The sequence below is a fragment of the Panulirus ornatus genome, chromosome 70 (assembly GCF_036320965.1).
Source record: "Panulirus ornatus isolate Po-2019 chromosome 70, ASM3632096v1, whole genome shotgun sequence".
Classification (NCBI taxonomy): domain Eukaryota; kingdom Metazoa; phylum Arthropoda; class Malacostraca; order Decapoda; family Palinuridae; genus Panulirus; species Panulirus ornatus.
Genome location: NC_092293.1, coordinates 8,036,617 through 8,052,453, shown reverse-complemented (window position 1 = coordinate 8,052,453; position 15,837 = coordinate 8,036,617). Strand labels below are relative to the sequence as shown.

General features: G+C 44.2%; 1 protein-coding gene across 1 annotated transcript; it reads right to left on the bottom strand.

Annotated features, from left to right (window-relative positions):
• Window positions 1-2,364: 2,364 nt before the first annotated feature.
• LOC139747755 (uncharacterized) lies at window positions 2,365-4,273 on the bottom strand. The gene is made up of 3 exons (XM_071660347.1): window positions 3,773-4,273; window positions 3,372-3,676; window positions 2,365-2,891 (listed from the first exon to the last, which is right to left on the bottom strand). Exons 1-3 carry the CDS (start codon window positions 4,007-4,009, stop codon window positions 2,765-2,767), a joined length of 669 nt encoding a protein of 222 aa, XP_071516448.1. The 5' UTR covers window positions 4,010-4,273; the 3' UTR covers window positions 2,365-2,764.
• Window positions 4,274-15,837: the final 11,564 nt, after the last annotated feature.

Genomic DNA, 15,837 nt, shown 5'->3' with positions numbered 1-15,837 from the left:
TGTCAATCAGTGAGAACTAGAATAGAAAATAGTGTGATTATCATATACTGGAAGCTATAGTGAAGAAAGAAATTAAAGATATCTATGACATTCAATCACCTGTACTAGAAACATATTTGACAGTCATATGATAATCACCTCAATCATGTATGTGACCAGCATCAACTCAACCCTCAGTACCAGCCACATTCCTTCCTCCCGCCACGACCAGACTTTTTCTTTCTCTGTGGTCCGGCAGTTGTGCTATCGGGCTCGGTAATGGTGTTATCGGGTTGGGTCTTGCGTTTATTTTTCTTACGGCGACGTCCGGTAGCACTGACCTCGGGTTCGTTAGTGTCACCCTGATGTTCAACTACTTCGCCCTCGGGTTCGTTAGGGTCACCCTGATGTTCAACTACTTCGCCCTCGGGTTCGGTAGGGTCACCCTGATGTTCAACTACTTTGCCCTCGGGTTCAGTAGTGTCACCCTGATGTTCAACTACTTTGCCCTCGGGTTCAGTAGTGTCACCCTGATGTTCAACTGCTTCGACCTCGGGTTCGGAAGTGTCACCTTTCTTCTTCTTGGGTATATGTTTCTTACGTCGACGTCCGGTAGCACTGACCTCGGGTTCGGTAGTGTCACCCTGATGTTCAAGTACGTTGCCCTCGGATTCAGTAGTGTCTACCTGAGGGTCGACTACCTCGACTTCGCGGTCGTCGTCAGACTCTACCTCGGGTTCGACTGTGTCTACCTGAGGGTCGACTACCTCGACCTCGATGTCGTCGTCAGGTTCTACCTCGGGATCGTCAGTGTCTACCTGAGGGTCGACTAACTCGACCTCGGTGTCGTCGTCAGACTCTACTTCGGGTTCGACATTGTCTACCTGAGGGTCGACTACCTCGACCTCGGGGTCGTCGTTAGACTCTACCTCGTGATCGTCAGTGTCTACCTGAGGGTCGACTACCTCGACCTCGGTGTCGTCGTCAGACTCTACCTCGGGTTCGGCTGTGTCTACCTAATGGTCGACTACCTCGACCTCGGTGTCGTCGTGAGAGTCTACCTCGAGATCGTCAGTGTCTACCTGAGGGTCGACTACCTCGACCTCGGTGTCGTCGTGAGACTCTACCTCGGGTTCGACAGTGTCTACCTGAGGGTCGACTACCTCGACTTCGCTGTCGTCGTCGGACTCTACTTCGGGATCGTCAGTGTCTACCTGAGGGTCGACTACCTCGACCTCGGTGTCGTCGTCAGACTCTACCTCGGGTTCGACAGTGTCTACCTGAGGGTCGACTACCTCGACCTCGGTGTCGTCGTCAGACTCTACCTCGGGTTCGACAGTGTCTACCTGAGGGTCGACTACCTCGACCTCGGTGTCGTCGTCAGACTCTACCTCGGGTTCGACTGTGTCTACCTGAGGGTCGACTGCCTCGACCTCGGTGTCGTCGTCAGACTCTACCTCGGGTTCGACTGTGTCTACCTGAGGGTCGACTACCATGACCTCATGGTCGTCGTCAAACTGCTCCTCGGAATCGTCAAAGTCCACCTGAGGTTGGACTACCTCGACCTGGTACCAGACCGCCGGTATAGGTACGCCTAGCCCTGCGCCTCAGTATGTACTTCATCAGGGAGCAGAACAGCTAGAGGGTGAGCAGCGCCACCGTCGTTACGGCCAGGAAGGCCGTAAGGAGCACAGGAACACTCCAACCAGATACTGCCTGGAGGCGCTCCAAGTACCCCACGGGTACCTCTGGCTCGTTCACCAATCCCTGCAGGCGGAGGATGTTCCGCACTACGTACACACAGCAAAAAAACTATCGCGCGTTTTTTGTACGAAACAAAATGACGCACCAGACGTGGAATAATGGAACAGTCAACATTTTCCTGTGAGATGGTGGTAGCCCTGATGTCCCTGCCTGTGGGTGTCCTCACCTATGTAATGGCAACGATATATCCTTCCGTATGTAGTACAGTAGATGGGATACGTAAATTGAGCATGTAAATGTAATATTCTGCACAGTAAGGCATATTGCAGTAATCATTATCTCTTGCAAAGTGTCAAATTCGTGGTGTAAAATAATATACTACATGGTAACTACGACACCCTGCTTCATACCGGAGGTGATTTATCTGTCTGCTGGTTTAGATTAATCAGCAACCTCACGTAATATGTAGTATCACCTGTGTGACTGATAACAGTATGTCACAAACCTGGCACCACATCATAGTATTTAGTAAACCAACATGAAAAGTAATGACTCTTTTCATGGATCTGCATTAGTTAACTTCCCTTTAACAGTGAAAATCAGATTTCTATATAACATGACCATAGACATGTTGTTGGAGGTTAAGAAAGTAATCTTTGACTGTAAATTTTATTATTTCAATACTTGGTATAACCTCGTCCCGTTGCCAACACTTCATTGAGCCTTCGAGGCATGGATGCCACTAACGTCTGCGTTAAGTTCCTACCAGAAGGGCTTCGTAGATGTTCCCATGCTTGTAAAGCATCATTTACGACTGTAGCACGACATCGATGTTGTCGGTCAGGCAGGCCTTTCTGCATGGCCGCCCATACGTGCTCTATCGGGATGAGATCAGGCGATTTTGCAGGATATGGCAACACTGTTATACGTAGATGGCGAGCATACCACGCCTTTACAACCCTGGATGTGTGAACTGGGCTGTTATCTTGGACGAGGTAAAATGGCTCCGGCTCTGGAAACAGCATAGCCCCCACTGAAGGTAGCAGGACCTCCTCCAGTATCTCAACGTATCTAGGTCCGGTCAAGTGGCCAGGCCCGACATCCACCAACTCACCGACACCAGCACCATGGATGGATCCAACCAAATAGTCCTGCACTGACGCGCGCGCCCACTCCTCCTGCTACCCACCACATGTTGTGTCTCGTATCTGGTTATATAAAATGTATAAAATTACATAAGACACACGTGTGTCTTAATCATATTAGTGCAACTGTTGCTGCAATATAGATTAAGATAATAACTAAGTAAATTAAAAAATATTAACTAAATATATAATAATTATTTATTATGATATCACATCGTAAATGGAGATTATTGCTACAGTATTTACATATGCCGTATAAAGTGATCATGATCACTGTTAGTCACTTAAAAAATAATGAGTGTGCATAACTCAAATGTAATACTGCAGCACAACAGGACGTTTCAAGCAGCAAACGACTGTGGTGGCCGTGGCACCATGGTTTCAAAGCACTTCCGGAACGGTTGTTCATGTTGGCCTCACCATAAATTGTCATTATAAAATGGAAAATATGTTATATAGCATAACCTCTGTGTGTGTGTGTGTGTGTGTGTGTGTGTGTGTGTGTGTGAGAGAGAGAGACAGACAGACAGAGAAAGAGCTAACCTGGTGTTAGGATGCCGCCAAACATGTTTGTTTGCAGGGGGACCATCGCTGCAGAAGGTTTTTTCATCACAAAAGATGACGTTCTCCCAAAACTGATGTGGCTTGTCCGCATACTCCAACGCATACTCCACCCTGCTCTCCATGTTTGCCTCACTTAACACAGGTTTTGTTGCTGGTATGCGACCACGTAGCCCCTCAGAGTGATGTCTGTTTCGGACAGTTTGAGGCGTGCACTGCAGACCAAGAGTATCCCGAATGTTGCTAGCGGGCGTGAAGGGGGCAGCAGCAATGACAGCTGCTATGGCCTAGGGAAAGGATGACATATTGCAAATATAACATGTGATGTGGTTATTTACATAACATCAAGTGGTCCAGTATACCTATATATGCAACATCATTACCTGATCATCTTCCGGGGTTGTGCAACGTGGGCGCCCACGCCGATGCCTGTTGTCTGTGTTGCCCAACTCTGCCTGTCGGCGAATCCATCGTGCTACGGTTGACCGGTGAATACCAAGACGTCTCCCAATTTCAGAGTCGCTGTAGCCCTCATTATGAAGCTGTAGAATAGCTTCACGTGTCGCTTGTGAGGTCTCCATGGTAAAATTAGATATACCACAAAAACAACCTTTCGACATTGGCTCGCAGTGAACTATACCCGCGCTGTTTCATTGTTTCAAAAATATATCGCATGTCTCATTACATTTCCTGCATGGACACGAAATGGCGGTGTAAGATAACCTTTATGGACTGCCACGAACCCAGATGTGCTATAGAATAATACAATATCAATAGTAAAACATATTCTTCCCAAATTACACCTATACAATATGAAGCTATTGTGTTTACCTGGCATCACATTGAGGTATGCTGCAGCTACCACATGCGGGGGTTGCCGCATATAGCTGTGTGTGTCTCACAGATATATTACACTCACCAATTCAAAAGTAGGGGTTCGTACTGCCTTGTATGATGTAATTTTATTGTTAATAATATACTGCCGCTCTTGTGGCACGTAACTTACATGGGTCTAGCATAGGACTCTGGAAACCTGTGGCTTCCAGGCACGTATACCAACCCTACCGGCATGGTACAACAGGTAGTTCAGTGATCATTACAGACGTCTTCAAACCCCCTCTGCGCGATAGTTTTTTTGTTGTGTGTACATGTAGAGTATATGTGCATGTAATTAATGACATATTTTTCAATAGTAGGTACGTAATAGTAGGAGGTGAGAGTACTGCTATCACTCGATCAACCGCCTGGATAATGTCCTTCAGTGATTCACTAACAAAGTGTGGAGTTACGACACTCTGGTACTGGTAAAGGAAAACAGCACAGGACAGATGTCTGCTCCAACACTGTCCATCCACACTATGGAGACCACTATGAATTTACCTGTCTGTGGCTCTGGACGGGCAGGTTTATATCATGAGATTCTCTCTCTCTCTCTCTCTCTCTCTCTCTCTCTCTCTCTCTCTCTCTCTCTCTCTCTCTCTCTCTCTCTCTCTCTCTCTCTCTCTCCGGGGAGTTCCTACACCCTTCTCATATCTCACAATTCGCACTTGTCCCACGACTTAATATTGCCTTGTGTCTGTACCAGTGCAGGTGACGTTTTACCTTCTGTTCCTTCTCAACACGATCCCAACACTGTCTGGACTGAGAAAATTGCACTTTTTCACTGTTGGCAAATGTTTCCTCTTCTCTCTCTCTCTCTCTCTCTCTCTCTCTCTCTCTCTCTCTCTCTCTCTCTCTCTCTCTCTCTCTCTCTCTCTGTCTTCCCCCGCCCCCATCTCTATCCTCTCATCGTCATCATATTCTTGTGTTAAGAGTGACGGTAGAGAGGCAACGATCTCATAATTCACTGTGGAATTATGGTATCATCGTCAGACGTGTGAAGGTTCTGATATCTCACTAAGTCTCTGGCAGAGCTGCCTCATCTGTTTTGTCAGTCAGGGTTTCCTCCGACCTGAGCTGACCTGGCCATAATGACTGCTCCAGAAGATTAAGACGATCACATCCTGTCAACCACTCGGACGCTTTGGTGGATAATTTAGCCATGGGTGATATCAGGCAGGTGATCTATCGTACGAAAGTGCTCTTTTCAGGCTCGTGCACGTACTGTCCCTTCATCCACGCAGAAATCCACAGTGTCCTATTTCACAGTAAAGGTCATGTAAACATAGATGAAAAATCATGGAAAACAATGAGGATCGGAGAACGAAGATTAACGGGTCTGAGATTCACGATATGCAGTTTCAAGATATAATACTGAACAACATATACATTTCATCATTCCTGCTATGAAACATAAAGTTAATAGACATATGGCACATTCCATTCTACTTAGACACGCACGTGCTCATTGGAATCACCAGCTATTATGAAGATGAGGACAACACTGTTAATGAACATAAACATGACAGCCAATACAAGGATATCAATAACCAACAAGATATAAGATTGACTTAAGTTCTACTAGTCTTGTGCACACAGCTATGGATGATGGTGTGTACCTGTATGAACTAGTGAGGTGTCTTAACACAAAGCACATTATTCATAGTCAACAGAACTAACGTTGTTTCAACTAAATATAAAACAACCCATCTGCCGCAGTTAGTGTCCCAGGCTATAATAAGTTGCCAAATATCTCACTAGCCTTGGAAAACCTCCTACACACGAGCCTCTCACGCTCCGGAGGAACACCATATCTTAGCTGACGACAATCGTACTGTCACCCTGGGTTAGTCCCAGCTACCTCGTCTCTCTACTCATGAGACACTATGACACACGAGGGTTAATATCCTCTAGCAAAAACGTGTTATCGTCCTAAACAACAGTGTCAGAAGTGGAACTTTATCCACAACTTATCTCTTGTCCCCCCTGACTCTTCCCCAGTGACCTCAACCCGTGGAACAATAAGCTTTAGAATATCTTATTGTTCTCCAGCTGTTAACCGTGTTATAGATCATCACTACCTCTGTTGTCTGGCAGTCCCATGTACTCCCATGTAGTGTCGTTGCTCTTTCCGTGGAAGGTGATCTCGGGTGAGACCAATTAACCTTCTTGGCTTCTTTAGTCACTAAACCTCTAATATATACCTTATTCTTCAGAGTTTACATATGCGACTTGAGTATATGATGCATGACAGTGGAATGATCTCACAGTCTTACCATAACACTGATTGTATCATATCAGCCACAATCTTACTATAACAGATATGCGTGTACATTTATCAGTGTCTTTCTTTCTATCTGCTTATCTGTTCTAACATGTAAACGAAACTAACGAAATCGAAGCCAGATTTTATGTGCCCTGAACTACCCCTTTATGTCGTGGGGTTCGCTGCTGGTTGTTGGGTGTTGGGGGCTTGGGGTTGATCCCCCCCCACCCCCCCAAGGAATGTATGGCAAAGATACATGTGCCCACCCACGCTGGGCCTAGCTGTTCCCGCCAGTGGCCAAGACTTATCCTCCAGGCCGGCGGATGAATGAAGAAACTTGTGAAGGGTATAGGGCACAGGTCATCCTCGACGACCTCACCTCTCTCATATTAAAGACACGTTAAAGTTATCAAATCTATGTAATGCAAAATTTTTGTTCTTATTAACATGCTTAAAGTACTTGATAAGAGACCACTCAACTATATTTCTATCCATGACTGATTAGTGTATATGATAACCTTAACACTGCTCCAGTTAGGTTGATGACCAAAGCTTTTGAGTTGGACAAATATTTCATTAGATCTTGACCATACCTATCACTGTTTATATGTTGTTTAATCATAGTATTAAGAACTATACCAGTTTAATCAGTGAAAAACTGATCACACTCTTTACAGAGGATATTGTAAACACAACCCTTCTCAAAAGTTGCAGAATCTTTTGTTATTAAACTGTCCCAGACCACAATCATTACTGCTGATGACTACATTGATATCAAAATGGTAAACAAAATAAGACGATAAAGCAAATTCGCGTAATAGGATATACGCAAAAGTTTTTGTTCACAAATGCTTCTTTAGGTTGAGCATTGTAAAGATTGCAAGATTGCAAGCTGAATCAAGGATATGTTTGGTATACTGTCATATGTGATAATTGTCATAGATGTTACTGAGCTCATCATCAATGAATTTTTTACTACATATATGAAATGGTCTAAGAAACGTTGATGAAAATATAGAACGTTTCACTTTGTTATGATAAGTAGAGCGGTAGTAAATGATATGAACAGACATATGTGGGTTTACGATATATGCTAAAATCTAGGCTGTTTTCATCCCTATGAAAATTAGTCTAAGAATGCCAATGTCTCAATTTCAAGAGTGAGCTTTATTTAGTTTATCAAACAAGCCATATTAGTAAGAAGTAAATCTTTATTTCTATCAATAAGCCACAAATAAGGAATATCATCAAAGTATCGGTACTATTTGATATCATTACGCAAGAAGCCATAAAGTATATTGCTTACAACAAATTCCATACGTGACTTACCTCACGCGGCAGGTTATCATGATGATGTATGGCAAATCCTCTCCTAGCCCTCCTTAAATAATCTATATATGGAATTTTTTGAAAGCAAGACAGCATTTCTTGCTTTTTCCTGACCTATCCGATTTAGATGAGTAATAATTCATTATCATTTACTGATTTCTAATCTTCAGACATTCAAAGTCTTTTTTTATTTAGTAAACTGCATAAATTTCTTTTTCTTCTATAAAAATTCTGTTTCCCTAAAAAATCTATCCAAGTCATCTTGAGAAAATACCACTGAAGTTCATGGTTTATGTTTCTTCAAAACACAAAATCTACTGGGTTTTCCTGTTATCACAATTCCATTTTTCATTTTGGACAGACTGTTCATTTTGGTAACTTATCTTCTTACAAGACTCGCCCTAGTTACCTGTCCTGTGAAAGACTTTCTACTCCAGCAGATCCATGTTTTACTGCCATACAACAACGTATATTTCGCTGCTTCTTTCAACAACCTGCCAAACTTGACATGTGAAATATATTCCTTTCTTTACTCTCCTTATTGCTGGGGCAACGTGCCTGTTCTTCCAGCCTCCTGTGCCTGAGTCATCCTTCTCCATCCTTGCTGGCAGTATTCCTCCAGTATTCAAACCTCAGTAACTTCATCTTTCCATCCAGCCACATTCTACATTCAGACTCCATTTCTCAAACGTAACGACCTTACGTTTACTTCCATCCACTTTCCGTTTTCTCCTCTTACTTGTTTTTCTTCATGCATTTAATGATCCCTGTCCAGTTTTGTTAATTCTTCAACAAATTACCTTTTCAACTTCAGTTCCTTCCGGCAGACATTAACTCTATACCACAACTTCCAGTGACAGTTGTAAGCCACTCTCACCATCTATTATTGTACTGTATATGTTAAACAACCTTGGGGACAACACATAACAGCAGCAGAACTTTATACATAGTAGGTTATAGTCAGCAACCGGCCAGGGTGGTACTACCATCCCGACTTAGGACTGTTACAGTGGTACCCGGAACCATCTTACATCCTCCGTGTCAGTAATGTGTGGACACCAGCCGCCCAGGGAAGTACCGTCATCCCGACTTAAGAGTGTTAAAGTGATGCTGGAAACCATCTTCCAGCCTGTGTGTCAAGATTGCTGGTCTTACTTTCTCTCTCATTATAACTAAGCTGCCGGGCGGCTGGTCTTAACATACCTGCACCACACACCTCTCCTCCTTTGTATAGCTTTACCTTTACTGTGAATCGAGAAACTTGATATGATTTATGGCGAGGCAGGAGGGAGGGAGTAATGATGGTGGGTAGGGAGTTATTGATTGGTTTCTCATCTTCATACTTCTTTGCTGGTTTTACTTCCACCTTCTTTATTCCCTTTTAGTGAAAGGGCAAATGAGATGTGTGTGTGTGTGTGTGTGTGTGTGTGTGTGTGTGTGTGTGTGTGTGTGTGTGTGTATTTCACTATACTCCTCTTGATTTTGGCTACACAGCGGATAAAAGAATCAAAAGTCACCCTAAGGGAAGATATGTGTCATCGTCGCTTAACGAAACAGTACAGTCTCACGAAAACATTTTATCTTCAAAGGAGTCCATCGTGTCCCTGCTACTGAGTGCAAAGCAACCTTGAAGCTGCAGGAACCCTTAGATAAGGGGTCCAAATGTCGTATGAAAACCGGTTGTAGTAATACATATATTCCTTTTGGTGTGGAGGAATGGATGGACGTATTTACCACTACCACAAGTTCCAAATAAACATATGCTGATCTCCTTATAAAGAGTTCAAAGTAACATCAAGACAAAGACGATATGAATCCATCAACGTTGTGATGCCAGACACAGAGAGAGTGGTCAGCTCCTGATAAGGTTGGAGACCTGGTGAGTGCTGGCATATTGACCATGACGTAACTGGGAACTGTAGTGGACACTCAGGGTGGCGGAGGCTCCTCCCTGGCGTTTGATGTCCATTATACTCTAACTCGAGTATACCTAATAGTAGTTACATGTTTGATATTGAATTGCTATCATCTCACCTGAATGCCAAGTACACACTTGAGTTCCGTCAAACCAACTTAAGAGCATGATATATATTGCATAAAACTATCAAAAGTCCCAATCACTGAGCAAACAGGGAAGACATCAGAGTGATATATGAAATTATTAAGACAACATTTGCCGTCCTACACTTCCATACCCCACAACACTAGGGCTACACTGGCCGACCAGGTCACCTCCCCCGTGTCGACACACACTGAAGGTACACTGGCCGTACAGTGTCCACACAAGGACACCTGAACGCCGCCCAGTAGTCGATCAAGAGCAAGTTTAGGTGGATATATAAATTTACCCACTAAAGTAAAGAAATTTGCAAATAACGTGAAACGTGAGTCCACGTTTGTTTAAAACGCATTGACCGATTTACCACATACAAGGAACTGACACACATTAACAGTGTCTCAACTGAGTGATGAGAAAAATCAACGGATTATAACCTGAATCAGCAGCAGGAAAAAATCATCATCACATTCTCACTGATCCATCAGTGAGTTAATGAGTCACTAACACCCAGAACACGTCTTACTAATGCTGGATATATCTCCACATATATCAAGTCCAGGTTCTAAGACATTATGGGGTGTTGTACCGCCAGATGTTTATTATAAACTTATGATAGACTACTCCGTTGTGCCATACTGGAACCATTCTTTGGTTTTCGTTATCATTTTAACAGAAGTCTGCTGTGTGATTAGTTATTGTTCTTCCTTACGTTGTTTATAAGGCTGCACCATCACCCAATACTATATTTTGCTTATCTTCCTATACTTCCCCGCATCCTTCATGCGCCCTTCTTCATTTAACTTCCATTCGCTATCACGTGGTCTTAATCACAACTACATCATGTATGTAAATACCTCCAAGTATCATTCAGTCGTCTTGGTCACTGGGTCCTCTCCCATCCCTTGAGCAAACCCAATGTAAGAATACTTTTGTTCATAAGGAAACTGGACATATTTCATTTGCCACCAAGAAAAGAGGCGGCGGCTTGAATGGAGCAATTATCAGCAACGTAATTGTTGTGCCTGGCATATTTACCAGACCATGTTTGGTCCACATCAACAATATCACATATTACAGAAACACTTATGTCGTGATAACTGTTGTGCACTGAGCGATTACCTTACCCAGAGGGCGGGGCCATTGTACTTCATATGTGTATCTGAAATGTTTGGTATACACTGTCTTGATGGCCTGTAGAGTATTGTCATTGAAAGGGAATATATGAAAGCATTGCCTAATAATTTTTACATGATTCCAAGTAGAAGGACCTGGTTAATGGACATTTTAATGGTTGCAGTGACAGTTCATTGATTATATGTTAAAATAAACGTTTAAGTTTCTACAGACAGTGCTTTTAGTGGCCGGCTAGATTAACAGATACTATACGTAGAGAGAGAGAGAGAGAGAGAGAGAGAGAGAGAGAGAGAGAGAGAGAGAGAGAGAGAGAGAGAGAGAGAGAGAGAGAGAGAGAGAGAGAGAGGAACCATGCAACATTAAGGAATATCATAGAGACCAACAGATACAGACCACATACCGTCAGCATGTGTGGAGGCAGCCACCAAGCCTTGCGAGGGAACATAACACAAGGCACGTCCACAGTTGACGATACCATCGCTCTTTTAAGGGGGAAACTCCATTCCAACTTAAGAAGTTGTCGTAAACTATTGTGAAGATGGCTTGGCTATATTTGACTAGGATATCCAAGTAAAGGAAACACTGTCGTATGCAAACAGCAGCCATGTGAACTCCCACAGATGTTGTTTGTTGAATGATGCTTGTGAATATCTATAGTGACACATACATCACACATATCTATGATCATATATTGTTACATTTTGCATGGCTCTTTATGTTAACACATTATGAAGCCTTTAGAGTTGGAGAGTATCATTCCAGTAAGCACTGCTCTTTATCCTGCATTAACAATGACCCTCGAGGCTGGCAGTCGTTCACAGAATCATCATAGATTAATTCATTAAATCCTATATAATCTTCTGATAATATCTTAATTGTTACATATCATCCCATTCTACTTTCCTCTTCTTTTCTCCTCCACATCAGACACATATATCCTCTTTGTCAACCTCTCCTCTCTCATTCTCTCGGTATGTTCAGATCACCTCTGCGCACCCATCTTCAGCTCCGTCAACCATACCTTTCTTATTGCCACAGATGACAGAAGAGGGTGAATATGTTGGAAGTAGAATATTGGGGACAATATGTAGTGTGAGGAGGGTTATTCAAACAAGAAATTTTAGGGTAAGAGAGAGGTGAGGTAGTAAGAGGAGTATGTATGAGAGCTGAGGGATGTATGCTAAAATGGTGAGGACATAAGGAGAGGATGACAATATGGGTATACATTTCTGAAGTAAACATAATTTGAAAAACAGGTAAACCAAGTAGATGGGAGGATGGGGTGAAAGGGGCTTTGGGTGTACTGGGCCCGAACATGCAGGTGGGTGAGAGGCGTGCAAAGGAGAGAGCGATTTGGAGTGATGTCGAAGGGCCAAATCAGGGCGTATAAAGTGGTCGAGGGAAACCACGTAAGGGTATATAGGGCGAGGTCGCACTTAGAGGGTTATGGTTTTGGTGCATTATACTTGGCAGGTAGATAGTAGATGCGAGTGAATGAGGCCATTTCCTTCGTTTGTTTCCGGTGCTGCCTTGTCAATACACAATTAAACAGCTATAGTGACATCATACACTACCGCAGACCCACCTTCAGCTGAAATCACTCACCCTTCCTTCTTCCTACTTCTCTCTTCACCAAGCCAATTGTCATGACTCTCTCTTCTCATACTCCTCCAAAGGAAGGAAAGAAAAGGAAGGCGGGAAAAATCTGCCATCCTGTCATCAAACACATTCAGCACTTCCTTAGATAAGTAACTCCGCCTCCTCTTCACCTCATCACTACCTGTTACCCAGTTTGCCCCTTCACCGATGTTCCCATTAGTTATACTAGTAATTTCCTTTTCCCTGAAGTTTGCTGATACCTGCTCACACTAACACTTATTTTCTCTTTTTCTCAGCGCTGCATATTCCTCCTGACGTCTTGCCCTTTCTCTTTACATCAAACAATCACTTTCATTCCTCTCCTTAGATAACGCCCATACAACTCTCTTTTTTCTTTAATAAGCAACTTTACTTCATCACAGCACTCCATACCGTTTCTCACCTGCCCACCTCCCACCTTTTGTATGCCACATATTTTGCACATGCCAGAACTGTTTCCCTGAATACATACCTCCCGTTCCTTATCCACTCCCCTAGCTTCGTTTACTCTCACATTTTGCTATTCTGCACTCAGTCTCCCCGGGCATGTCTTCACACGTCTCTTGTCCAAGCTCACTTACTTTCATCACCCTATTCTCACTCATATCATTTCCTCTTTTCCGAAAGCCTCTACACATCTTCACCCTTACCTCGACCACTTAATGATCAGACATCCCACCAGCTGCCTCTCTCAGCACATCCACATCCATTTTTACACTACATTTCAGGATGAGTCTAATAGCCAGCCAGGAAGTTGAAGAGAAAGAAAAATTTTATGCCTTATGATACGGGTTCTTACTTAATGGTCAGCTGTTTATAATCGCCAAGTCGAAGTATACTTATATGAGTATATATACTTACTCCTTTACTTATCTACATCTTAATACATACATACATACATACATACATACAAATCTCCAACAACCAGGATCGAACCCGGCGCCCTTGTGTAAGAAGAGGGAATGCTACCACTAGGCTATGGGCCTGGCAAAATAGGAAATAACGTTATTCGAATACTATGTACTCGAATACCCTTCGTCTCACTTTGGTGAGCAACGGGGCTACACCGGTCATTTCCCAACAGGCGCACATAGCCAGCAGATGGCATTTTACCGAACCTAATTATAGATTGAGAGGTTTATTATTTTCTTAAGCGAAAAGTCCTTGTTTCCAAGTTCTGGAGAAATTAAAGTACATTTCAATGTAAACATGAAGTAAAAAGTATAGAAATTTAACGTTTTCCCCGACGCCGTCTCCAATCAGTACTGTTTACTATCTGCTTGGGACTCCGCGATGACCTTCAAGTCTCGAACCAGGCGGGGGCGTGGGTACTGGTCAATGAAGTAAAGAGTATAGAAATTCAACGTTTTTCCCGATGTCGCCTCTCCACTCTGCTATCTGTTTGGGACTTCGCGATGACCTTCAAGTGTCGGATCAAAGAAAGCAGACTGGGGCGCTGGAATTGGTCAATATCAGTGGCGAGATGGACAAGCTGGCACAGGCGGTGTCGGACTCCGTCGTCCTTCTGATCCTCAGCCAATTGGGCAATGAGGTACCCGAAGGAGTAGACGTCGTTAGCGGGAGCAACTGGCTCTTCCTCCATGACTTCGGGGGCCATCCAGGGACATCGCGCTGGGTCACCTGTTATAGAAGGCACGTCACCAGCGTAACTGCTCAGACCGTAGTCGATGATATGGAAGACTGGGCCATGGTGGCGGGTCTGGGTTACGGTAACATTATTCATCTTGAAGTCAAGATGAATGACCCCCTTATCATGAATTTCTTGAAGTCTCTTCCCAATGGAGATGAGAGACTCAATAACCTCCTGGCCGCTGCAGTTTTCTATATAGCTGACGTAGTTTTGACCAGTGTAGGACATCAGGAGTCTTGCTGGATGGAAAGCCAGACCCTTGACCAATGGGGCCCCTCCAGCGCCGGACAGGTAGATCTGAATGTCAGCTTCGCGAAGGAGAGCGTACCTCTCGTCGTTTTTCTTCATGGTTTTAAGGACCCCATATTCATAATTGAAGCGAACGAGCTGAACTGATCCATTGCCGCCCTCGCCAATATCGGAAACGATTCGAATCCACCTTAACTGGTCCTCGCTGAGGATGTAGTCCTGAAGGTCTGCCTCCAAGCTGAGATCGGCCACGTCTAGGGAAGGGTAGGCAGTTGGTGAGCTGGTGGGTTGGGCCGCGACTGGAGGGAGGGATTCAGTTGATGGATGTGTGGGTTGTGCCACGAGTGGAGGGAGGGATGCAATGGGTGGGTTTGTGGGTTGGGCCACGACTGGAAGGGGGGATGCAGTTGGTGGGGGTGTTGGTTGGGCCACGAGTAAAGGGGGGGATGCAGTTGGTGGGGGTGTGGGTTGGGCCACGAGTGGAGGGGGGGATGCAGTTGGTGGGTGGATGAGTTGGGCCTCGACTGCAGTTGCTGGTGGGGTGGGTTGTTGCACGGTGTTGGGGGAGTCTACAACGTCCCCACAGGTGACTAGTATTTGTATCCCGCGAGCTGCAAGTCTCTCCCGCAGAGCGGCAGCATTGCGGGCAGCAACAAGGCGGTTCACTCTCGCCTGCCGCTCGTCCACCACATGCTCCTGACGAGTGCGACGGCGTTCCCGACGAACGGTGTGCCGGCCACGCCACGCAATAGCCTGTTGACGCTCCCAGTGGCTCGCTCTTCTTCGGGTTTCGACGATTCGAGTAACTCGGTCCATAGGAGGGGTATATGTTTTTGTCCTTTGATGAGATTTGACTAGACCCATCAATTTCATATACGTGTTGAGCCAAAAATATGTTGGTATTTAGTAAAGATAGAAACAGTTAACATATATAGTGGTGTTATGTAGTTAAGATAGAAACAGTTAACATACTCTGGCTAAGATAGAAACCTAAGGACATAAGGAACACAAAGGTGTTGTGAACATGTCATGAATTTGAGATGAACATAAGCGTAGTGGACATTCAATGATAAAGGTGAGGATGGGCTTAACTTATGGTGAAGAAAAGGGTGCAGTAAACAAATAATGAACATTAGGTAGTAATGAACATGTCATGTCACGTAAATGTGTGGTGAACATATGATGAACGAAAGGGTGTAGTGAACATGTATTGAACATAAGTGGGTAAAGAGTGTATGATTAA

Bases quoted from the DNA above. Each gene is read 5' to 3' on its own strand.
- LOC139747755 (XM_071660347.1), bottom strand. From the start codon at position 4,009: ATGTCGAAAGGTTGTTTTTGTGGTATATCTAATTTTACCATGGAGACC. The intron at 3,677-3,772 runs GTAATGATGTTG...TCCTTTCCCTAG, and splicing joins CAACCCCGGAAGATGATCAG to GCCATAGCAGCTGTCATTGC. The intron at 2,892-3,371 runs GTTAGCTCTTTC...TTATATAACCAG, and splicing joins TGGCGGCATCCTAACACCAG to ATACGAGACACAACATGTGG.